The sequence below is a fragment of the Ixodes scapularis genome, unplaced genomic scaffold (genome assembly GCF_016920785.2).
Source record: "Ixodes scapularis isolate PalLabHiFi unplaced genomic scaffold, ASM1692078v2 PGA_scaffold2__306_contigs__length_199485367, whole genome shotgun sequence".
In the NCBI taxonomy this organism is placed as follows: Eukaryota; Metazoa; Arthropoda; class Arachnida; order Ixodida; family Ixodidae; genus Ixodes; species Ixodes scapularis.
The window spans coordinates 29,637,409-29,662,779 of NW_024609857.1; the positions used below are offsets into that span (position 1 = coordinate 29,637,409).

At 44.9% G+C, this 25,371-nt stretch overlaps 1 protein-coding gene across 1 annotated transcript; it reads right to left on the reverse strand.

The window, feature by feature from the left end:
• Window positions 1-2,162: 2,162 nt before the first annotated feature.
• Window positions 2,163-25,296, reverse strand: LOC8023492 (G-patch domain and KOW motifs-containing protein). Its single transcript, XM_029973835.4, has 10 exons — window positions 25,101-25,296; window positions 24,725-24,900; window positions 21,205-21,448; window positions 18,238-18,409; window positions 17,025-17,157; window positions 16,747-16,912; window positions 11,831-11,927; window positions 5,377-5,446; window positions 2,588-2,673; window positions 2,163-2,511 (listed from the first exon to the last, which is right to left on the reverse strand). Exons 1-10 carry the CDS (start codon window positions 25,259-25,261, stop codon window positions 2,380-2,382), a joined length of 1,437 nt encoding a protein of 478 aa, XP_029829695.3. The 5' UTR covers window positions 25,262-25,296; the 3' UTR covers window positions 2,163-2,379.
• Between the last annotated feature and the right edge of the window lie 75 nt (window positions 25,297-25,371).

Here is a 25,371-nt window from a genome sequence, read left to right on the forward strand (position 1 = left end):
CAGAATGTAGGTTTTCTGTTGTTACGTATACATATAATACTTATTGAGATGAAATAAAAATAAATTCAAACTATTTTGTAATGCTATTTCTTTAATAATTTTAATATAACTTTGACGGTTATTAAACGAGCCACAACTGAGACTTTATTCTCATCAAGTCAAATATTCAACCCAAGCCAAATCAGTTGAGCGAGTGTGTTTCTTTCTTGTCGACGTGAGCTTTTTTTGTTCGCTCGAAATATCGACTTTAAGGTTATATTTCCAATTGGTTTTATCCACTGGTTTTATCGTGATTTGCACAAGTAACCTCACCCAGTTTAGATCAAAGTACTTTTGCCAGCTTGCGCACGTCTTCTAACAAAGCAGCACCCTCGGAAAGCATGGTCGGTGTCAGCACCGTTGAGGACACCATTCGACTTTGAAGTTGTCTCCTTGCATTCGATGCACTCCTACAACGCTGAAACAAAGTTTTCAATCTGAGGTAGCTCCCGACCTTGCTTGTCAACTTCAACCCCGTGATGAGCTGAAGGCGAAAATGATGGCGCTTGATTTCCCGCCCCCGGGCGGTTGAGATCGCGCATGATATCCCCCTTCGTCTGAGGGTTTCGCGGCATTTCGCTGTAAGGCGACTTGCTGGTTCCCGTGATGACAAAAAGCAAGCTATGCGAGTTGTTTGTGAGCTGCTGTCATGCGCCTGTCGCACTCATTAGTTTAAGTCTGAGGAACCACAAGCAAGTGTACCATACCTAGTGTAAACTTTTATTTTTCGTAATCATTTTCAGTGACTCGCACGAAATTATATATTGGCGCAACCGCCAAGCCCTAGCTTTGGGGGAAAGGGTGGCCCTCAGTTGGTCAAACGACGACTTAGCGAACGCCGACTTTTCATCATAAGACACTAGCGAATAGTCGGCCGCCGCGAAGCGGCGTTTACGGGTTGGCCAAGTGGGTCAACGTTTTTGTAATGAGGCGCCGCAAAGCGGCGTGAGCTAAAGCCCCTTCATACGGAAAAGTAGCGACATCCTTTGAAGAATGCCGCCTGCTATCTTGGAGCGATCCAGGCGGCGCTACCGTCGACGCGCGAGAGCGAAAGAGCAAAATATAACAATAAGAGTGTGCGTGAGGTACGAGGAGGGAGAAGGAATGCCTATGCTGTCGGAGTGCAGTGCATGCTATGAGCTTATGTCGCCAATCAAATAACGCCGACTGTGCAACGTCAAGGCTTTCATCATCTTCGCTACTGGTAGACCGTGACAGTGCGCTTTTAGCCTGTGCACATGAATGTGCGTGTCTTTCAGCCTTTGACTGCGCTCCGACTCAAGCTTGGGAAAGCCATCTGCTATCTTAAAGCGATCCAGGCGGCGCTACAGTCGACGCGCAGGTGTAAAAGAGCAAAACATAAAGATAAATTGTGTGTGCGTCAGAGGAGAAGGGAGATGTCCCTACCTTCCTTATTCAGGGGCAGCGTGAGCGCAGCGTGGGGGAGTGGGTTAACGTGCGCCCCCGTTTTTCGCTAAAATGATTCCCTCAAATGGCGCTGTTCGCTAAAACGTCATTCAGGCACACGTGCTCATCAAATTTATCTTGGTGTAGTGAAAGGTGCAAACATATATAATTTAATGCTATTAACAGCACAACGCTTTCTTTTTTAACACAAATGCAAAAATTTCACCCCATGATGGTACCCGAATCAAAAGGCTAGTTCTTGGAGAAGCACTGCAATACATACCATTACTATGGTATGAATCATAATAAAGCAAGCAAATCTTTTGAAGGGACAAAAGTGCTGCACAGATGTGAACGAAAGTTATGAACTTGCCTACTTGCAAGTTGCTGCCGGATATTCCTTTAGTTGATTTACGACTTTACCCTTTTCTGGTCATCATGCACCTGCACATTGACCCACAGGGCTCCGTAGCACACCGGAAAGGCTGAAGCAGCACAGAAAGCCAGCTGAAATGCCTGCGACCTTTTCTCTATGCAACATGTGGAAGGTGCATGCACACTTTTGTGCCTCTGGTAGTTTATCCCATTGTCCATTTCCAGATCTAAACACTCGCAGTTCTGCTTAGGTGAACCCGCTAGAAAAGAGTGGCAAGTTGTTGTGCGCAACCCTTCAATGTGCGCAGAGGTCTAAGCATGTCCCAATAAAGAGATAACAATCAATGTTGACTTTTCATTTATTGGAGATCGGTTCCATTTTCTTCCTTGTTCACAGTCGTGGCGACTTGATGCAGCAGGCATATTGTTGCCAAGTTTCAGATGGTGATAATCGTTCTTGACGTGTTACACAGGTGCTTTTCTTTTATTACCCGAACACCAGAAATGCGAGCGGATCTATGTACAAAATGTCTTTTTCAGAGGGCAGTGGAAGCATGTTCAGTCGTGGTACGAAGTATCCCCGACATACTCCGATATGCTGTCGTAGTCGAAATTCAGGACCTCCTTATCGTAGAGCATCTGAACGGTTGCACAACACCGGTCCCTATCCCGCTTCAGCACGAGGCCGACCTGAAACGACAACGAACTCCGTCAGCTCAACTCTCTCCACGGGTTCAAGCGTTGTTCCTGTACGACCCATACTGACCTGGCCACAGCGACTTCCCAGCAGCACAAGAACATAGCTCGGTGTTTTTCTCGGGATAACTGTCTCCAGCATCGACGCCTTGATGTCTGCAAATCGAGACGTTTCGTATGGGTTAATCGTGCCGCTCGACCAAAAAAATTGCTGCGCTCGCTCACTTTGATATGCCTAACATCATCGTGTTTTCAATTTCCCCAACTTAATTTGGAATGTCGTGCATGTTGTTTAACAGGCTACACATAAATGAGAGATGCACGGAAGGAAAATGAAGAGGACACAGCTTTCAGTTTTTCAAAGAACATTTACTAATTTCCGCAGGTCGCAACAGGTTCAGCAAGGAGTGAGACTAAGGGGGAGAAAACGCAAGCATCTACGTCGTCCTGCGCACTCCTTTTGTGTAAAAAGCCCTCGGCTTGCTTTAACAAAAGCTTCCAGACCTATTTAGACTCACTTGGGGGAACGAAGATGTCTAACATGTCATAAAACCGCCCGTGACTGGTGTAAAAAAAATTTTTTTTTTAAAGCTTTGAATTTGGAGGGAAAAGATGTGGGAAGGGTAATGTCTCAAATGTTCTACATAGGGCTGCAAAACATACCATAAAGTACTGGCAAAGCACCCACTGAAGATTTAAAGATAGTCACGAAAAAATGCGGGATGGGTGCTGTCCGGTCAACAATTTTACATATAAATGTACTGTGCATATTTTCTCCGATCTTACAAATTTGGGAATGGGCACTTAGTGTGGAATGGATGGATGCACGGTATTCTACGGTAGGCTCGTGGGCCGTGTGCAAGTGGTGTTTCTGCAGCCTGCAATGCCGCTAAAGCGTTAAGCATCGAACTTCATATACGTAGCTGTAAAGCTGTAACTAGATTGGTACAGGATGAGGTTACCTTCCTTCATCACACACCATAGTGCACTTCTTACCGGGCACATCTGACACTCCTCCAAGCTCAAGAGAGAAAAAAAAGATTTGTATATTTGGAGTTTTTAACGATATATGCGCGACTCTGACTTGTTGACAGAACTGCTGCTACAGTGAATAGTTTTAGTCGGGTCTTTCAAGCTTGCATACACAAAAAGCACCCAGCGAAGTAATTTTCTTGTTAACCATAAAACAAGAGTGCAGGTGAGCCAGTGGATGTTTGCCACTATGTAAATTAACCTGGAATGGGAAGAGGTATGACAGACTGGAAAACAAAGTTTAAAAGTGCCTTGGGCTTCTGCAGAGTGCAAGTTCATCTGCTTCTTTTGCAGGGGTTGTGGTGACATGAGAATGCCGAGCTTTAATTGGCTCTGATTGAAGGATAGTAGGTAGACCTCAAAGGAAGCTGCCTCTAGGTCTACCCCCTATCCTCCAATCGGAGCCAATCAGAGCTCGACATTCTGCCATCACAACCCCTGCAGAAGAAGCAGACAAACTTGCGCTCTGCATTAACTTTACAGAAAATGTTTCTCACAAGCATACAAGCTTTCTCTTTTAAGGGAGGGCACTATCCAAGAGGGTAAACTTTTTAACGTATGGCTTAATATGAATTAAATTTACAATATATGCTGGCAGTTGCATGGCAGAATGCAGTGAAAAGTTTTATCTGTGTACATAAATTGTGAAATAAATTATAGGCGTTTCTATCAGGAACACACTGACATTGTTTAGGAAAATTATCAATAGAAAACTAATGTAATGCTCAACATTTTTCTTCACTAGATACACAGCAGAATGCCTGAAGAGTGCAAGTTAAAAAACAAAATCTCCCTAAAGTAATTTATTCTATGCTAACATAATGCTGAAATATCTAATAATTTTTTTTTTGCCTTGTATGTCATTGACAAAATCTTAACATATTTTATAAAAGACATCTACAAAGTAAAAAACAATGCAGCAGTTGCATTGCCCATTAAATTCCAGATAGGAAAAAGAATGAGTGAGCCTTTCTTTTTGTCCCGTAAATAAACAATAGTTTTCCTAAAGTGAAATCTAGGCCAAAAAGTGGAATGGAGAAAAACACGTTCAAAAGGCTCAAACCTCTACCTTCTGTATAGCATTCGTAAACATAAAATAATTAATTAAAAATTAACAATGTAGTGTAAACAAATGAAACTTTTTGGGAATACTGTCTAGGTGCTAGTGGATGTAAATATGGCATTTTTCAATATCAACTGTTTTTGCAGAAATTTATTTTTTCTGGGTAGTGTCCCCCCTTAAAGTCTTCCAAGGTTTTGGCGAAATTTCCCCGATACTTCCCAACCCTCCCCGGTTCATAAACGGCACTGCCGATTACAGCGTGACAATTCCAGACAAGACGCCTGCACTGTCTACTTCACTGCAGAGGACGCTGAGAACCAGTCGTAGCAGTCTGTCAAAGGAGCCTGAAGGCCCACGAATTGTATGAACCCAAAACTGCACAATATTTCGGAAAAATTAGGCGTGTTAGGCCAAGAGTGCCAGTCAAAGTATCACTCGTGCACTCAATTATCATTGCAGTTTGGACCCTTCAAAAAACCACACAACAGTAAACCCTTTCCAAAAGTCCATCGAGCGAAATTGGCGGTCGCCGTTGCTTGAACACAAAGCGCGCGATTGGACCAGAGTTTTCGCCAAACACTGATGCAGTGCTCGTTTTAAATGCGAGCAGTGTGGAGTTCACACCGAACACTGACACAGCCTTCGTGCCCAATACACGCTCAGAATATGAGATCAAGCAATGGCGGACAGGCGATGGCGCAGACTTTTGGAAAGGGTCTATTGCTTGTAGCGCACTTGTTCTCTAACTAGACGACGAACCATACCTTCGAGAATCTTTCCGTCTTCCGTGTTGCACATGCAGGTTGTTTTTGAGGTCACATCCTCGATGGTCATCTGGAAAAAAAGAATGCAAGGGGAAACATGAGGAACAAGTCCAAACTTGTTTATGTTGGGGTTTAAAGCACAGTCAAAACCAGCACGTATTCCAGATTTGTGTGCCAGAACACGTATAGATGCCCGCTTCCGGATATGACGTCACTGATCCGGTTTTACGTGTTCCGGCACCAGTATTTGGAGTTAAAATATCTCGACTTTTTTGTGCCCTGCATTGTGATGTAGGCGTCCGTATTGAGGAAGTGGCTAACCATGAAGCTCACTTCCCTGCTGCCGCTGGTCATCCCCGAAACCGCCAACACCAGCAACACTGGTGTTGGCGGCTTCCCCGAGAGAAGCTGCTGGCTTCTCTCGGTGATTTTTTTGCACCGCATCACGTCCCTGCTGTCGCAAATGTATGTCAGTATTTGTTTTTGTGCACGGTAGTTTTGATGTCATGACGTGAGAATTCGTCTGTTCTGCCGACGACTGTTCAACACCCGCGCTTGGTCAAGTCGAGCGTTGCGATGAGGTGCGCTTTGATACCAGAGGAAGGTCTGTCGGAGCCGCTTCTCTGTTCGTCAAGTTGCGTCGCAAACTCGGGGTGGTGTGAGCTTCCCTTGCGGTAGTTTCTCCGGGTATTTATTTCGGTATTCGCTTTTGTGTGTGGTAGTTTCTGTTTGATGATGTCGAAATTTGCCTGGTCTGCCAAGGGCCGTTCAACGCTTCTGCGCTTGGTCGAACCAAGCATGTAGACGAAGTGCCCGTTGAGACCGAAAGAAGGTCTGTTAGCGCCGCTTCTTCGTTCGTCAAGTTGCATCACAAACTCGTGGTGGTGCGAGCTTCCCTCGCGATGGTTTCTGCGGGCAGTGTGAACATGCTGTGCTGACCACACGCTCGAGTGGCGTCACCACCGTGCTGCCCCATCGGACTCGGTCTACTCTGCTGGCGTTATTGAACGAAGGATGCCTACTGCAACATCGTCTTCAAATAAGTATTTATATGTCTGTGAAATGTGGTGTCCATGTTAAGGTTGTCATGTCCATGTTAAGTCATGTCTCATAACCTAAATTTTTGCTGAATTGAATAATTGCTGTGTTTCGATTTTGTTCGCCTCTTATATAGTCGCAGCTTTTTTGTAATATTGTCCTGTTTGTTATCTTTTCTCTTGGTTTTCTTTTTGGATTACTTGTGCCACTGCTGCCATGTGTAAGGAAGGGAAGCCGAGGGCCCGTCAAGCTGCATGATGCAGCTTTTTTCCTCGGTCTCCCTCCGTCATTTGTGTTTTGACGGAAATAAACATTATTATTACTATTATTAAGTGTCGTAGTTTGCGAGCAGTAGCGTGGTAAATTAGGTAAGCAATGTGATTGCCTCGTCCTATTGTCGCACATTCAGGCTTCGTGAGACAAAATTACAATTGTGTCCTGCCGTCATCCTCTTAGTTTTCACAACAGAAAGTAGAAAGTTTTAAAGCGCAGCTCTTAGGCGCCCGTTTCCGGCTTGAGCGGCGTCGACGTCGCCGTCGGCATAACCGCATGGTGCATTGTGGGAAATGTCCCATAATGCACTGCGCGAGCCCCCCCCCCCCCCCCCCCCCCCGGGGTCACGTGACCCCTCCCCCTGCCGAGGTCACGTGACCCCCCCCCCTCGATGACGTCATCGTCACTGATGACGTCACCGGCATCCGCATCGTCATCTGTGACGTCACTGGCATCCCGATCGTCATCATCATCATCACTGATGACGTCATCAGTAACGTCACTGATGACGTTACTGACACCCGCATCGTCATCATCACTGGTGACGTCATCAGTGACGTCACTGATGAAATGATCGGCATTGTAATCGTCACGTGACCCCCCCCCCCAGTACCCTTTCTCCTCCTCAAGAGCTGCGCTCTAATTCGGCGTTACAGGGAGTTGTGAACGGCTTTCACTTTTTTAATCCCCTTGTCAGTTTGGTGCCAAGTAGTGAAAGTACTTTTGCCGCCTCGCAAAGATATCATTCCGCTCGATCGGCGCCAAGCTTTGCGCCTAAAACCGGTTGACGTTGCCAATGTCGCCACTCCGCAGAGCAGACGACATGCTATTTTCTCGACAGCGAAGGCACATTGTTACCAATTGAATTTCACTTTATTTCATCTCGATTAATTGACCCACACTAATCCCCAGCGCCATCTAGGTACTATACATTCCTTTGACCACCAAGCTGACAGGGCTGTGAAAGCTATATGCTCGCAGCACAACCAGCCGTTGGTCTTGTGCCACATGATTACACTCTCAGCGCACACTCGCATGCAGAGAGTGAGGTTGGATGATGAAAAGCAGGCATATACATAGCTTCCAGTGCCCTGACAGCACAATGGTGGATGCAATACCAATGCTTGTTTTGTTTTTAACAAAAATGTGCCTTAAACAGAAGTTGGAAAGTAGACTAATAGACTGAATAGAGTAAGTAAGAAAAACCTGCTTTGAAAGGGTCAAAGGTGTTGCAAGCGAGCTCCAAAGAGTTTTTCTAACATCTGAGCTATTGCAAAAATAAAAAGCCACAAAACTGTCTACTGGTGCCGCGGAACCCATCATTTATTTAGCACAAAAACAGAAGGGTGGTTTCATTTAAAATTGAACATGCTTGTCGGAGTGGGTCTTTTGATTTTTTTTTTTTTAATATATGTAATGGCCCCATTTCTGGAAAGAACAAAACCGCTTCCCAAAATTGTTTTAAAAAAATATTTCGCTTCACAAAAAATTATTGAGTGGAGCAGGGTGAAAATCTGTTTTTTACTCCGTGATTTTTCTACCCAGTTCTGTACGCTGATATGAATACGGGAAGCATACACAACTAACAGTAATTTTTTATGCTCTTGTATGTTATTTGGACTAGTTTTTAGTTTAAAGGAAAATACTTTTGTAGTTTTGTTTATTGAAGTAAAAAAATGCCAAACATTGTCTCTTTGACAGTCCGGTGACATCTTCAGAGCCTTGTAACTCATGAGTTATTATATTTGTCACTTATTAAATACTATGCGGGTGTAGCCGTATACATGGGCTGTCGAGGGGCATAAGTTTAGTTTATTTTATTTTCACTGAATTTTTTATATAAAATTTGAAATATCGTCGAAAATGAAATCAACCAATATTTTGAACCGACTTCTTCGAAAAAGGCCATTTTTTGATTTCGTTCAATTTTTTTATTATTGCTGCCGATCATATGAACTTTCAATTTGTTTGATGCGATTTCCCCCTTTTTTTGTTGTATCTTCTCTAGAAGTGATTGAAATCGCTCCCACGTGACAATGCGGTGACAACTTCAGAGCCTTGTAACTCATGAGTTATTATATTTGTCGCTTACCGATATTTTGAACCCACTTCTTCGAAAAAGGCCATTTATTATTTCGTTAAATTTTTTTTACTATTGCTGCCGATCATATGAAATTTCAATTTGCTTGATGCGATTTCCCCCTTTTTTTGTTGTATCTTCTCAAGAAATGATCGAAATCGCTCCCACGTGACAATGCGACGACAACTTCAGAGCCTTGTAACTCATGAGTTATTATATTTGTCGCTTACCAATATTTTGAACCCACTTCTTCGAAAAAGGCCATTTATTATTTCGTTCAATTTTTTTTATTATTGCTGCCGATCATATGAAATTTCAATTTGCTTGATGCGATTTCCCCTTTTCTTTGTTGTATCTTCTCTAGAAGTGATCGAAATCGCTCCCACGTGACAATGCGGTGACAACTTCAGAGCCTTGTAACTCATGAGTTATTATATTTGTCGCTTATCGATATTTTGAACCCACTTCTTAAAAAGGGCCATTTATTATTTCGTTCAATTTTTTTTAATTATTGCTGCCGATCACATGAAATCTCAATTTGCTTGATGCGATTTCCCCCTTTTTTGTTGTATCTTCTGTAGAAGTGATAGAAATCGCTCCCACATTCTCAGAACAGCCAAACGCAGTTTCCGCTGGTCGCCTTCGCTGCAAAGACTATACTGCTTATTTGTGTGTTCAAATGCAGCGGTTAATTCATTTTGATTGACAACACTCATGCTTGGCTACATTTATTTTATTAATTTTTAATGATGGCAACTGACATTCCTTAGTCTGATATTTAGCGGTGCAGCAGATGTTCCATTATCCGATGTTTTAAGCCAGGACACAAAGGGCGGAGAAAACGGAACGAGCTCTTCACGTAGCCAGACCAGGTGTCATGTATCTGTTTGTGCTATACACAGCTTGTAAGGCACATACAGCACGCCCAGCCCTTCGCGCTAAAGGCCCATCTTTGTTACACCCAGGAAGCATCCAGCACCGGGCGCCAATCCATGATGTGTCTTGTCGCGTACGATCAAATAACCATGTAATCGCCTGTTCTTTATTGTCAGCGTGTATGTCAAAAATATGTAATATCACATGCCCCTCTTTAAAAAGCAAAAGAAGTTTGCAGAAAAAAAGTGAGGAAAACGGACTGAGTTTACATGAAGCGAAGACAATTTTTTACAGAGCACAACACCAACTGGCGATAAATAGTCACTTTTATTAATTAACGCTAATATATTTAGGATGCACTCGTAAAACAATATGTTGTTGTGCTTTAAATAGTCCAGTTCACGAGCAACGCAGTATTGGAACTTTTTGACAACGGCATTGGCTTGCCTGTGGAGACGATCGAGCGCGGGGGCGAGCTGAACTTTGTACCGCAGCGGTGGGATGCACCCGAGAAGTTCAACAGCGTGGTAAGTCGAGGCGGACAGAACGAAAACTGGAGCCAAAGCAAGCGAGCGGTGAACCGCAGTTAAAAATAAAAGTGTTGGGTTTTGTTCAAGACTGGGGATCGATATCTCTGATGCCAAAAAGCAAGGATTCCCACATGCCAGAAGGCAGCGAAAGCAGTCACTTAATGTCTCTGTAGACTTTTAGTTTCTCCACTTTGTCGCACCGAGCTTAGTGCAAAGATTGTGCAGGTATATGACCCCGGTCTGGCTACATGAAGAGCTCGTTCCGTTTTTTCCGCCCTTTGTGCCCTGGCTTTAAACATCGGATAATGGAACATCCGCCGCACCGCTAAATATCAGACTAAGGAATATCAGTTGCCATCATTAAAAATTAATAAAATACAATGTAGCCAAGCACGAGTGTTCTCAATCGAAATGAATTTACCCGCTGCATTTGAACACACAAATAAGCAGTATAGTCTTTGCAGGCGAAACCGACCTGCGGAAACTGTGTTTGGCCGTCCAGAGAACGTGGGAGTGATTTCGATCACTTCTTGAGAAGATACAACAAGAAAGGGGGAAATCGCATCAAGCCAATTGAAAGTTCATATAATCGGCAGCAATAATAAAAAAAATTGAACGAAATAATAAATGGCCTTTTTGGATAAAGTGGGTTCAAAATATCGTTAATTTCATTTTGGACGATATTTCAAATCTTATATAAAAAATTCAGTGAAAATAAAATAGACTAAACTTATGCCCGTCGATATTCCATGTATAGGGCTACACCCGCATGGTACTTGGTAAGCGACAAATATGATAACTCATGAGTTACAAGGCTCTGAAGTTGTCACCGCATTGTCACGTGGGAGCGATTTCGATCACTTCTAGAGAAGATACAACAAAAAAGGGGGAAATCGCATCAAACAAATTGAAAGTTGATATGATCGGCAGCAATAATAAAAAAAATTGAATGAAATAAAAAATTGCCTTTTTCGATAAAGTGGGTTCAAAATATTGGTTGAGTTCATTTTCGACAATATTTCAAATTTTATATAAAAAATTCAGTGAAAATAAAATAAACTTATGCCCGTCGATAGCTCATGTATAGGGCTACACCCGCATAGTATTTAATAAGTGACAAATATAATAACTCATGAGTTACAAGGCTCTGAGATGTCACTGGATTGGCATTTTTTACCTATATAAACAAAAACAAAAGAAGTACTTTCCTTTAAACTAAAATATAGTCTAAATGACATAAAAAGCACAAAAAATTACTGTGAGTTTTGTATGCTTCCCGTATTTGTACCTGCGTACAGGAGTGGGTAGAAAAATCACGGTGTAAAAAACAGATTTTCACCCTGCTCCACTCAATAATTTTTTGTGAAGCAAAATATTTTTTTTTTTAATTTTGAAAAGCAGTTTTGTTCTTTCCAGAAATGGGGCAATTACAGATATTTTTTCAAAAAAAAAATCGAAAGACCCACTTCGACAAGCGTGTTCGATTTCAAATGAAACCACCCAGAAGTAAAACGCTAAACTCACCAGATCACGTTAAAGCATGCTCAAGTTTGCAAGGACCCTGAACCAACCTACATCTCTACCTCAATTTGGATTACAATCCGTTTTAAATGAAAACAAGTCAAAACCCCTGCACCTACTTTCAAGATGGTCTTACCTTTGTGTTGTAGTATCTTCCGTTTTGATACCGCTTGTCTACAAACCGCACCCTAATTTGTGGTCGTAACCAGAACTGTTCTTTCGGCTTGGGCGACCTAGAAGGAAGAGAACAAAACACTGTCAGAAGAGAACTTGCTTCAAAATGCGCAGCCCTTTCGGTTCTGTGAAATCCCGTATCAATGCCTGCCCCCGAGAAACCGCCCATACCATTTTTTGGTCTGAATATCTATGACAAAAAGTCTGATATATCCCCTTCCCTCTCCATCCCCATTCCAGTCGTAAATCGATTAGGCAATGTTTAACGGGATTGCTATCAACCATGCAATACGCGGCACCGGTATATTTGACAGGCGAGTTTCCTTGCCTGCGGTATCCGTTCCCGTGGCATGCGAGTTCGTCGATGGTTCCTGCGATTTTTGTCCGTGATGTATGCACGCAATATCGGTTACCATGATACAAGAGTTCATATCAGTTTCCCACGTGTTTATTACACCATGAAACGTGAATCTGCTGCACCTGCAATCTGCGGTATCTGTTCCCGTGACATGCGAATTAACAGTGTGTTTCTGTGCTTTTGTCTACGATCTGCACACGTGATATCGGTTCCCGTGACATCTGAGCTAGTAGCAGGTTTCTGCGAGTTTATCGTACCGTCAAGCATGAATCTACTGCATATGCGTTCTGCAGTATCCTTTCCCTTAACAGGAGAGACCGTAGCAAAGTCCCACGTGTTTATCGCACCATCGAAAGCAAATTTTTTATTAAGATGGCCTAAGTTAGTTCTTCGTCACCAAAAAAGACGCCAAAAGACACGGACAATGCAAAGAAACATCTCGACAGGACGGGGCGTATTATCGCCTCCTCCTGTCTAGATCTTCCTTTGTAGTGTATATGTTTTTTGACGTATTATAGAGTAAATCTTTCATGGCAACAGTCTGTGGCATCAGTTTCTGTTCACATGGTATGTACCAGGGGGAAGGGGAGGCCGTTTTTTAACACTACCTAACGTACAAAGCTTGCGTCCACCCCCCCGCCCCCCCCCCCCCCCAACCTCTCCCGCACTTTTGAAACATTTAAAAAATGACCAAAGGATACATTAAAGCGCCCACTCCTTGATTTAAAGCGAATTCAAAAACACACAAATGAAACATCAAACGCCCAGTTGCCACAGGCAGCCGTTATCTTCATGACCGGCGAACAGCACAGGGCGAAAGGGGCAACGCAGGGGAAAGGGGACGAGGGGTGCAGAACCGAAAAAAGATAGTGATCGGAGCGTAGGGAAAGAAGGCGTTAGCATTACGTTCACTTGGTTCAATCAGTTCTATGTTTATTGCACTCTGGTCTTTGTGTTCGCTTGCTTCACTTCTCAAGTCCGGACAATGCACTCCTATACGATTGCTCAGAAAGTCGAAACAGTACAGTGGCACCATAAGCACGGAAAGAATGTGAGTTGGACATTACGGGAATTTCAAATTGACTGCAAGAGACTGCACGAGTGGGACTCAAAGTATGAACTTCTACACCGAAAAAACTATGGACAATTGAGGCTCAAACGCAAGCTGAGTGAAGGAGCGCCCGTCTTCAGTGAAGACGTCAACTACTCTTTATACGAGTTTCTGGAAAGCGAACAGAAAGCTGGGTGTGCGGTCAGTAACCGGCTTCTGGAAGAACAAGCACTGAAGATCGCCGACGCACTGAGCTTGGGAACTTCAATATATAAAACGCTGGAAAAAGCGGTTTAGCATCTCTCTGCACTTGTGCACTAACAACAGCCACAAGGCATCATCAGACTTTGCAGAGGCTGTGAATGCCTGCCGCAGTGGAATCGCATCTTTACGCACTCGTAGCGACTACACGGATTTTTATATTTGTAATATAGATCAAACAATGGTCAGGATCGATAACCCTGCCAACAGAACTAACAATGTAGTAGGCGAAAGCAGCATTCGCATAGCAAACACCGGTAGTTCTCGACGGGGCTTCACAGCAGTCGTTGCAGCCCGTGCATCGGGACACAAACTTCAGGGAAACGTGATACTGATAGAATCGACTGGGAGGATCCCAACAAGAGCCTATTTGCAGCTGCACATTCCTAGTAAGACGGCCAAGGTCTTAAATTGGTTGCAACCATATGCAGAAGCATTTATATAATTGTTTTATCTTTTCATTTTCGCAGACGTGTGTCTCAAGTCTACAGAAAATGGATGGATGAATGGGGACGAGTGTTTAGAGTGGCTAAGGGGAGTTTAGGGCAGTAATTGCAACTATGTTCGGCGGTTGCTTGCGATCAATCAAGCGCCAGATGCAATGGAATTCGCTAAAGCACTGGGCACACATATTGTGTACGTCCCTGCAGGCTGCACTGCCATTTTTCAGCCAGCCAAAGGTTATTGAAATGAACCCTTCAAAAATTCATGGAAAGGCATTGGGAAACCTATTGGCCTCGAGATCGACCTAGAGGTGGCGCTACGGTCGCGCTATCATCATCATCAAAGCGGGGATAGGAGAACGGCCGCCCCATAGGCTCTCCACGTTCGCGCGCGAGACGGCGTATATTCTTGCGTTTAGGGAAAACAATTCTAGCGGAAAAGGATTCGGTTCTGTTCGGTGCTTCAGTGAAGATCGAATCGTGATGCCAGCGTGCGGCCTAAATTTATATATCGCTTTTGTGGGTGCGTCGTCTGCTTTAGGCAGATGTTGGAAAGCATGGATCACCACGACTGATGCCTATCTCCGGCTGAACTGGAATATTTATGTTAAATATTTGTTTCTTTTAAAATGGATGTATCGGTTCATCAACGTAGCAATTAAAAAAAAATTCCAACCCAGATAACATAATACTAGTACTATGAGCTGTGAAATCGCAGCTTGTATGCTTTTTTTTTTTTTAATTTCTAGCTTTTGCAGTAATATAAATATTTAGAATGAAGATAAGTTAGCGCTGTATTGGAAATTACCATGCTATTGAGTTCCTCTGCCCTTTTACTGTGCCTTAGTGTGGGTAAGTTTTTCGGAGTCTGAACAAATCTACTGCGTTGCGATCAGGACAGGGTGTCTCTACTAGTTAAGATCTGCAAACTGCACGGTTGGCAGGACAACTGAAAAAAGTAAAACAAACTGTTCTAATATATCTGCCGTGACTGTAATAAACGGGTGTAACCGAGCAACGCAGCAATGTTCCTGTTATTAAATGCCTTTCTCGGTAGTGTGGTTCACCCGCTTCAATTTTCTTGGTGAGGGCCGCGGATGTCAATATTATAAATCTCTGGCTAAATAATCTTCTATACAAACACAGTAGAATCTGCAACCCCAACAAACGACGCGCACCACGACACAGACAGCATCGGCCGCAGTGATACTCTTTTACTGGTGAGGGCTAGCGACCTTCACGAGACTTTCCAATCGCTCTCCGCCCTCTGAATATCAGGACTGGGCAGCTCATCAATTAACTTTCAGATTATTCAAGTAATGCTTTAATTGCAATTTTTTTTTTGCCGGTTAATTGGAGTCTTGTGGTGGAGAAAGTCAACAAGGAGTAAAAAATGCTTGCTTTAATATTTTTGACGTCTTTATTTCTTTTGTGACACAGGATTGCACGGAAAACCACTTCAGCGTGCTTCTCATTTCACCGAGGGTGATTATACTGTTTAAATAATAACTTAAAAAATACTTCATTTTAAAAGGCTTCCCGGCGGTTAATATTTATGTAGGACTCACAACGTGAAGTTTAGAATGGGAATGCAATATGCCATTTATGACATAGTAAATCCAGTAAAAAATGTGTGGTTTCAACGTCTTTCACGCAATATGACCGGCGAAAAATCAACATACGGATTTATTGATTGATTGGTCTATTAAAGGGATAGCGATCAGTCGGGTTAATTTTCTAATCAGACCACAGACCCACTCAACATTCAATGCATTATGAAAGCTATGGTTTGTGCGAGATAACAAAAATACGTGGGACCAGCGATTCTATAAAACCAACACACTAAGATTATGGAAGCTTCCGACTTAATCATAATCGCTCTGCTGAATTTCTACGCATGGGAAACGATACAACACAACCTTTAGTAAGAAGAAACGGCAACAAAAACATAAAACATTTAATAAGGAATGTCAAGCTCAGCCCGAAACGGGCTTGCGTCGTCGAGATTCATGCTTCTGAGCGTGCGCCCGTAGCAGACGACGCACGGCGGTATCCCCGCTTTCGCGCGTTTCCAATTTTGGCCGCATGGTGGCGACACGGTTCGATCTCGAGGCGAATATGTGGCGTGACCAAAAAACTGCAAAAGGGCACCTCCGAAAGCCCTCCCAGCAGGACGTTTTCGATTTTGTCTAATCTGTGGGCCGCAGTAACCGAGGGAGTGATTCACCAATCCTTCAAAGGCTGCAGCATCAGCACTGCACTCGACGGCACCGAGGACGGGGAGCTATGCGAGCGTCTGGCGGACGTTGGATCCCCATCGGTGCCCCATGATCACGCTGCCCTAACCGATGAGTGTGTCAATCTACTTTTTTGTTCAGACTCAAAAGAGTCATTTGACGGCTTCAGTGACAAAGATTAGACATGCAATGTTCCACACCTTAGTTTGACTCAATAAACTGCTTATGCACTTTTTTAGTTTCGTTTTGACAACGGCCATTTGCCGGGCGAGCGAAATGGCCATTTTGATTTCGATGGTTGGACTAAGCAAGGGCACACCCGACCCTATGCTCTTCCTACATTTTCGCCCTTGGACCTGGCAAGCACCCATCCCCCGGTTTTCTATAATTATCTCCTAACTTTGAGTATTACGGTAATTTTTTATAAAATATTTGTCAGATCCACAGAGATCACCCCCACCCCACATTTTTCACCATTAATCTCTTAAGTTTGATTTTACGGTAGTACCTTCGAAGAAACAGTCGTACCTGGATCGTTCTCGTCTCTTGCTTGAGTCTTTGCTCGATCTTGATGACTCTCGGCCGTTTTCGACAAGCTTCTGTTTCTTTCTGGAAGAGTCTCTGTCGCTCCTCTCCTGAACCTCTTCCTCTTGTGGCTCGTGCTTGCGCTTGTATTCGTCATACTTGCTTTTGTCTACGGAAAAGCATCCCCGCAAAAATGCTCTATCAATGTGTCGGCGGTTGTAGCGAACACTCTTTCTTTTAAGTGCAAGCATTTTACTATGATGGGCAGTGGTAGTACTTACTCAGCAACTTGCCATCCCTTGCATACTCCTTTTTGCTGACTAATGTGATGAATGATTCGTTGACCGTGGCCGCACTTCCGCCGAGAGCGAGCTTCACGATGACACGGCCGTTGTCGTCATCCAGTCCTTCAACCTGAGAAGCAAAGACAAAGAAACAAGATGTGAGAAGATGATGCAGCCTTCACTGCACAGGGAAAAACAAAATTGATGTCCCCATGTATGCCTCTGGGCTTTGTGCATTCCTTTGCATATTCCTACGTCCATCTCTCACACCTGTTTCCTCGGCATAAAGAAAGGTGCCTCTGGTTCGATCAACTGCAATGAGCAGTGGACTTCTACAGCCCTGGCCTGTGTTTCTACTGTCAACAGAACTAACTCCAACATTGGGGACTCAACTTGGATTTACGTACGAGACTATCAGAGGAGCACGGTAGCCTTAATACGGCCTCAAGGGGGCACAAAGCCTAGTGCAAGCACAAAACAACCTGCGTGCCTATTTGCAGAACTTTTCCCAAATCTGATTGGAGAACCATAACAGGTGCCCTGATTGAGTATGGTCCTGGCAGTACAGCAGAACCTATCTATAGTAGTGAAGACTGTTTTAGTATGCTTGTACTACTACAACAGGCAGTAAAAATATACTGTTATGTTTTCATATAGAGATCTACTAACATTGCCACTGACAGGATGAGATCTGAAGGAAGAGCTTCCCTAGTTTCCACCCTTCACCCGCTGATTGGCTCACAGACTTTACTAACTTTGCTCACGGTAATACTAGGACAACAGATAGGTGCTACGAAATCCACCAAAATGTAAAACTATCAAGTGTTTCAGGGGTTCCAGAATTCACCCACCCCCTCCTCTATAGATCCTGCAGGCCACAGGCTTCATGAACATAAGAGAAGAAAAAGGACAGAGTACAATCAGGTTTTTTGGGAAGTAAGTCTTGATAATTATAAAGCTTTGTTTTTATGAATGCTGAATATTTACTAAAAGTTAGAACTTAACTAATTCAGAATTACTTCTCCAAGGTAACTTGTTCTTTTCATTCTCACTAAAAAAAAAATGAAAAAAAAGCCAAGTTACAGGAAATTAGTGAGTTCATTGAGAAACTGAAATTCAAAGATCTAAAAACAAAAAAATGAGTAGTTTATACAATTTTTCATGGATGATTAGGGTTGATGACCCTGGCGACCGGTAAAATGCAAAGTACCTGTCCATACATGCCCTTGTACTGGCCCTGCTCAATCCGAACGTAGGCACCTCTCCGGAGGACCAGGTCTCCTTCCTCCTTGGCCACCAGGGGGGGAGGCTTGCTCAGCTTGCTCTCTGCTCCAAGTCCCAGACCCCTGGGTCTCAGCACTGCCTCGATGGGCTTAGCCACCCTGTCGGGGTTCCAGTGATGTGATTGGCCTAAGCCATTTTGGAGCACTTTTTGGAGCAGCAAATGTGGCCTTTGGAGCAGCCAAGACAGTGTTTTGGAGCAGCAAAAGTGGTTTTTGGAGCAGCCAAAACAGTGTTTTAGAGCAGAAAAAGGGACTTTTGGAGCATATATTCTTAGAAAAATAAATATTTGTTTTAAGTGCTGGATAAACGAAGGCCACTTTGTGTTGTGTTGTGATGTGACGTGTTGGGGCAGAACTCACTGCTTGCATTTTTGGTGCTGAGACATCCCACAAGTATACAAAGCTGTAAGCGTTGCCAAGCAATTACAGAAAAAAAACAAAAAAAAACACTTGCTGTCGTTTTACTGGTTCCCGACGTGGCAGATTTTTTATAAAAAGTAAGCAAACGTAAAACAATGAGTTACAAGCGTCCCGGCTGGTTGGTGCCTTTCGTGCAATCATGTTCACATGCACGTGAGGGCAACTTCGGCAGGCTTGCAGTTAGACATGATTCGCCGCGCGAGCGGAGACAACGGCTGTTTGACCGAAACCGAAACCATGCCACTCCGCTCCGTTGCCAACTGGTTCCCAAAATAGTATGCAAAATGTAACTGTCCAGCATACGACAATAAACAGTCCAGCAGCGCGTGCTTGCCAGGCCGGGAGGCGAGGTACAGGCCTAACACACAAAAAAAAAAGAACCTGAGTGTATCGATGCAAGACATTGCGAATCAAGGTCCAAGAGTTCTTGGAGCACTTTGTGCAACGACTAAACTCGAGACAAACAAGCGCGGTGTGCGGGTTCAGCGTGCAGACACTGCCTTTGTTGCTTTAGCTCGCTTCTCGTCATCAACTTTCACGGTAGATTTTTCACGTACTGGGGTCCCTCTCGAAAGAAAGCCCACCGAGAGAAACCTAGGTAATCAAAACTTCGCCAAGCAGTCATTGAGTTAATGAGGGGTTTTTATAGCAGCGTATGATTTAAACAAGAGCAGGAATGTTGATGCGTTTCAGTTTAGAAAGCGCCATATCTGCAGCGACGTGGGGACGGCAACACACGACGTCGCGCGACCACGGCGACTGTGGTCGCGCGAGGGCTTCAGCCAAGGAGAATAGAAGGGTAGGAGAGGGCGTGACGTCGGTCGCGTAGCCTCCACAAGCCATGCTCCCTTGACGCCTCGCCTCTTCCTCATTTTCCTCCTTACTCTCCTCACTTACCATGCCAACGTGACCACATCACATGACCGTAGCTAGCCTTCGTCTTGCTATGGGGTACTAGAATACACCACAGTGTAGCCTTCGATCTGATAAAACCTACTGGACGGAGCGCGCGCAAGCCTGCAAGGAGTCCTTCTACAATCAACCATCCATCTCACACGTGACATGTCACGCGCACCAATCGCCTGAGAGATCTGCGGTCATGCTGAGCACAAAATCGTTTAAACTTTTTATGACTAGGCTTCATTAATATTGCAACGTGCCCCCTCCTAGTACTTCTAACCTCCTTAGCTTCAGCTCACAAAGTAACTCTCGCCGCGCAAAAACATGGTTTTGTTTCACAGCATGACGGCTTGTCTGGAACCCGGCACACTAACGTTGGAGCATCCGCACACGCCCGCGTCTATCGCTAAAAAATTTAAAAAAAAGAAAAAAAAAAGGCGCGAGACGAGATTCCCGAGACAACGAGAACGCGAAACGCAAGACGACGGGAAAAATCATGCAAGACCGAATAGATAATTGATGCAGGGTACTTTGTGTCGGGCGGCGTCTTGTGCCACCTAGCTCACGCATACTCAATTACGGTTCTTAGTTTACTTCCGTTTCTGAAAGGCGACCAAAATTGGTCCTTCGGCGCAGGCTTGGCGCAGATTAGCCATATTTCAGCAAAATGTAGCAGGATGTAGCAGGGTTAGCCCCTTGGCGCAGTTTGGCGCAATTGGCGCAGCAATCACATCACTGGGGTTCAGAGCAGGGTCCAATGAGATCAAGATACCGTAAAGTCGCTGGACATCCACCGAGTGTGAAGTGTGAAAACACCCCATTTTCAGCATGAGTATTGAAGTGGCACAAAGCTTACTAGCAAAAGCTTCTACACAGTTACGCAGACATCTTCGCCATGCCTCCATCCTAAACACTCAAAAGACACGAACGACGTAAGCAGCATTGACCGCACCGCGAAAACAAGAGGATTTCAGCTGAGCAGAGACGGTGCCTCGGAGAAAAGTAGAAAGAATGAGAATACCTGACCTTTCCTATGATCTACAAATGGCCAAAAGTTAGCGAGCAAAACCTCGCAGCTAAGCTAAACACTAGTCATATAATTACGAGTGCAGGTACCTAATCGTAGAGGCCAATCTCCTTCCAGGATCACTCGGTGAGTCCAGTTTTTGAATACGGCCTGCTGCTGTACCAAGAGTGGGCTAGATGGCCGTCTGGCCGTTGTCCCTATGCAGACGACCAAACTGCATGGCTGTATGGTCTACAATTGCCTTCCATCAACCAGGAATGTGGGATAGAACTGATGCTAGTCTCCTCTTGTGGCCGTTGGCGTTACCATTCAGCATTGGTTTCAATTATGTGTTAAATGTGAGGGAAGAAAAGGAGTGATGCCAGCCATGGCACTAATTGTTTTCTTGTCGGGTTGGTGTCCAACCGCAGTGTTGGACCGGTGCCGAGCCTCGAGGGAGAAAACTCTCGGGACGCAGTTTCTAAGCGGTCGTAAAAACTCCCAATCCGGTCTGGGCTTCATACACGAAAGTGGGACAAGGGAACAAGAAGCTAACGAGGCCACTCACTCCGTACACCGGGCACCAATCGGCTTCCCAGGGTGCCAGCCCATGCCCCTGAGCATGGCCAGGCCGTACTCCTCGATGGGCACGCTCTCGTAGTCCTCCTGGCTGGGCTCCTCGGCGCGCAGGGACACGTCCACCTTCTCGTCCGTCTCGAACCCCTCGGGAACTTTGTTCTGGACCAGCAGTGGGATGTTCAACTCCTCGCCGTCTCCGGTGGCAGAACTCTGTGTTGTCTGGCCGGTCGAGTCTAAAAAGAGGAAGAGTTTCAAAACACACCTTAGCGCGGGTAGGCGCATTTAGCATCCCGTTTCTCCCGCACATCGAAAGTGGCAACGAACGACGTTGCAAAAGCCGGAGTGTGATGCTGTCTGACGTTGCAATCCTGGCAGTCAGCCGTAAGAGTTCAGGCGAAAAGCACGAGCAGATGCGGGCGTTGCCGTTGTCGCAGCATCCCAATTCATGGCTGGCGAGCGACCCGCAGTGGATCATCCGTCTGCAAGATTTACCACTGCTGTCACAACATCGCCAGGATCGCTGTTGGCGACAGCGTGACACTTGTACGACTTCCGCTTGACGTCGTCAAGCAGAATTTGAGGGACCGCTTTTTTTGGACGCGGTAAACACGCACGCGCCAGTCAAATTCGCGTTGCGGGAGCCCCAGTGCGGGGGTCCTCAAGCCTTTCTACCTAAGGGACGCCCATCCTTGACCGATACCGGGGAGCCTCTTCTGGTCTCGGGACTCGGGCGGCGATGTGGTAAGATTCCTACAGTCCTTGTGAAAAGTAATGCTTGTCACTGGTAAGTGTTTGGCTGTGGTTGCATATCAATGGAGAGCTCGGGTCTGCTAAAATAGCACTTAAACCTGAAAACCTCTTTATCTAGGGGTGAAAATAGTAGGAAATTTGGGAGCCCGAGGAACCCCACCGAGAAGGGTGGTCGGGGGAACCTGGTTTGGGAGGCCACGCTTTGGCATTTGATTTAAAGAATATGCTTAAACCGCAAAACAAATGCTGGACGTCGGGAACCGGATGACCCTGTTGGTAAGACAAACCTCTGTTTCGGTGCAGCATTAGCACCGTGCTCGGAGTGCGTAGGAGGAGTCTGTGGCACAGCCAATGCTGTGCTGCCCGAGTCATACCCATTGTAGCCTTTCTGCTCTTTGACTTTCCGAGGCAAAGCACACATGTGGTGCACTCAGCACTACTGGCAATAGTGGATGCAGCAGAGTTTGTGAAGCAGATGATTCTTGTATGTGCCAGTTCATGTGATATGAGGGGCATACCACATTTATTTATACAATCTACTCCTTTTGCAGCAGATACCGGTCACTTACGAGTCTGTACATTTGTTTTCCTCCTCTATAACCACCTCCTGTAGCCGAATGCCATTGTACCACCTGTGTGGCAGCCTCTCCGTGGCCTGATGGAACCACTGTGGGGGACTGCCTCACTCCCAAGCCTGGACAGCTGCTTCCAGCTTATGAGTGACCGCAAAATGACGTTTTCGCAGGGGTTTTCTCATACTACCCAACACGTGATAACCATTGAGGGCCGGTCAGGCCATACACACGCACAACCATACGTCTGACCAGTTGTGTGTGACGTCACCTACGACATGTAGGAAAGACGACCGGACCGAATCCGAACAGGCACCAGTCAATCACTGCATCGCGTGCATTCACATGAGGTTGCGATCGTCCAGCAAGGTTCAGTCGTCTTTTTGGCAAGGTGGTAAGACCAGTCAGATTGTTTGATTGCACATGGGCATGGCCTGACCGTGCCCTCAGTGGCCATCAACTGCTGGATGCAACGAAAAAAAAACCTCGAGGACGTCAATTCGCGGCCATTAGTAAGTTGGAAGCAGCTGTCCAGGTGTGGGTGTGATGCAATCCCAAAAAGTGGTTCCAGCAGGGCATAAAGAGGATATCACACTGCGTGGTGCAAAGGCGTTCGGCTACAGCGGGTGGAGTCTGTTAAGAAGAAGGTAGACCCATGTACAGACCTGTAATGGCTGGTTCGTGCAACAGACTCCGACCGACTCCGACACGGAGGGTGTTTAAGCCGCTTACGACAGCCGTTGCTGCTGCGTGGCCAGTCGTAAGCAGTTCTCGAGAGGCTTAAAAATTGGTTGTGTCAGAGTCGGCGACAGAAGCGTGAAATGGCCTTTAGGAGGGCCCACTAAAGGCCCGTTTGCACACTCGTGACTTCATAGAACCGAGTGCCTTAAAATTTTAAGATCTTTTACGACGAGCGAGCACGCTGGCATCATTGAAGCGGTGACCCTGGAACTGCATTTCACTAGAGCAGAGCTTCTTGCGGTATTTGCGAGGTCAAATGTATGTACTACTTACAAGAAATGGTTGTTTATAACATTGACAAAAATTGTTCATGCCAAAAAAAAACATTTATGTCTGATAAAACTGGCAAATATACGGGACTGCCAAATGTTGCACGGCTACCCAATAGGTGGTGCCAGTGTCTTCTTTCGTCGCAAGAGATTTTAATAAGTTTCACGGCACACGGTCCTAAGAAGTCATGAGTGTGCAAACGTGACCGACAGCAAAAAGAATTAATTGTAAATCGATAGGGTAAACCCTTCATAGGTCACGCAACTGTTTGTACCATTTAGGTACGCTATGTCATAGACAATGTGGGGTTAATGCTGCCAATCGCGGCCAAGTATTTGGTTCCAGTTTGCAGTGATGTCTAGAGCGAGAGGGCACGAGAATTATTTTACCTTTTGCGAAACAAATCACATGGGGCCATTCGTCGAAACTTCTTAATGCAGAATTGAGCGCTACCTATATTTTCGAAATTGAGGGAGGGGGTAGAGGGGGGGAATCGGGCAATACGCTCAGAGATCAAATCTCCATTAAAACAGAACCCTGCATTTATTTACCTGATTCTTGTCAAAAAACAAAACAATGTTCAATCTCCTTGAACGGAAAAAGACGCCTAGCGCTTCAATCAATGTGGTTGAGAGGTTTGAACACGGTCAATTAGAGTACCCTGTTTTAACATCTACACAACTGCATTGGTTCCCAATTAACTAAACGAACATGACATGGTAAACAAAACCATAAAATTTAGCGACATTTTTAAACACCTTTTTGGAAGGTTTTGGTACAACTTTGGCTTAGGAGCATGCTGTCACAGCGAAAGTGGAATGGCAAAGGGTGGCACAATTCGTGAAGTGCTTCCACTCTTGCTCTTAAAAACACCCTTCAAAATTCACAAGAATGAACTCCAGAAACATGCGATCCTATTTATGACATATACAACTTTACATCGTTCCACCAACTGCTACCACACATTTCTTTCTCAGAAAACACTACAGTAAGTGCATGAAAAAAACAAGTGAACTAGCCTACGTTTTAAATATTGCGCAAACTCAAGACTGGAAGCATAGCAAGCGGACAACGCGATCAGAGGTCTCCCAATGTGCCAGGATCTCGTATTGACACAGCAACCTGTAAACGATTTAAAAAAAAAAAAAAAAAGACGTTTGTGTTTGAAGAACACACCTGCTATGATTTCCTTGATCGCCTGTTGCTCCAAGGTGAGATCCGCCGCGTTTTCGGGCAGCTTTGGTGACTCGGTCGAATTCTTTTCCTCTTGTTTTTGTGCCTTCGGAACTCTCCATATGTTGTTCTTGATCAGGGGAATAACCAGCTGCTTCTTTTCGGCTTTGGGAAGTGTGCTGCAGAAAACACGGCATTCCTTGAGCGACTTTGCTAACACATATCTGGCGGACAATCAAAGCGAGCCCGCCATATAATACGTAGGCTGCAGGTTTCGAAGGCAAAGCGGCACACAGGCCGATCATTCAGTTTACGTCACATAAACATAGACTGCCTGAAAAAACGGGTTACGAACGTCTAACGACTGGCCATGACGTACCTTTTAACGACGCTCCCATCCACAGAAAGGACGTAGTCTTTCTCTGCAGTCTCCTCGGGATTTCCTGTGGTTTTGTCATTCTCCAATAATTTCTTACTTTCGACTGTTTTGGTGAATTTAAAGCTGAGACCAGCTTTCTCCGAGGAGACAAGGGCTGCCATTTTTGTGAAACTGCGCGATGGCGTTGCGCATTCTCGAATGCGCAGATCCTAAAATGAAGTAAAAATAGCACTTACTTGTTTCAAGAGTGTAAAAGTTACTGTTTTCTCTT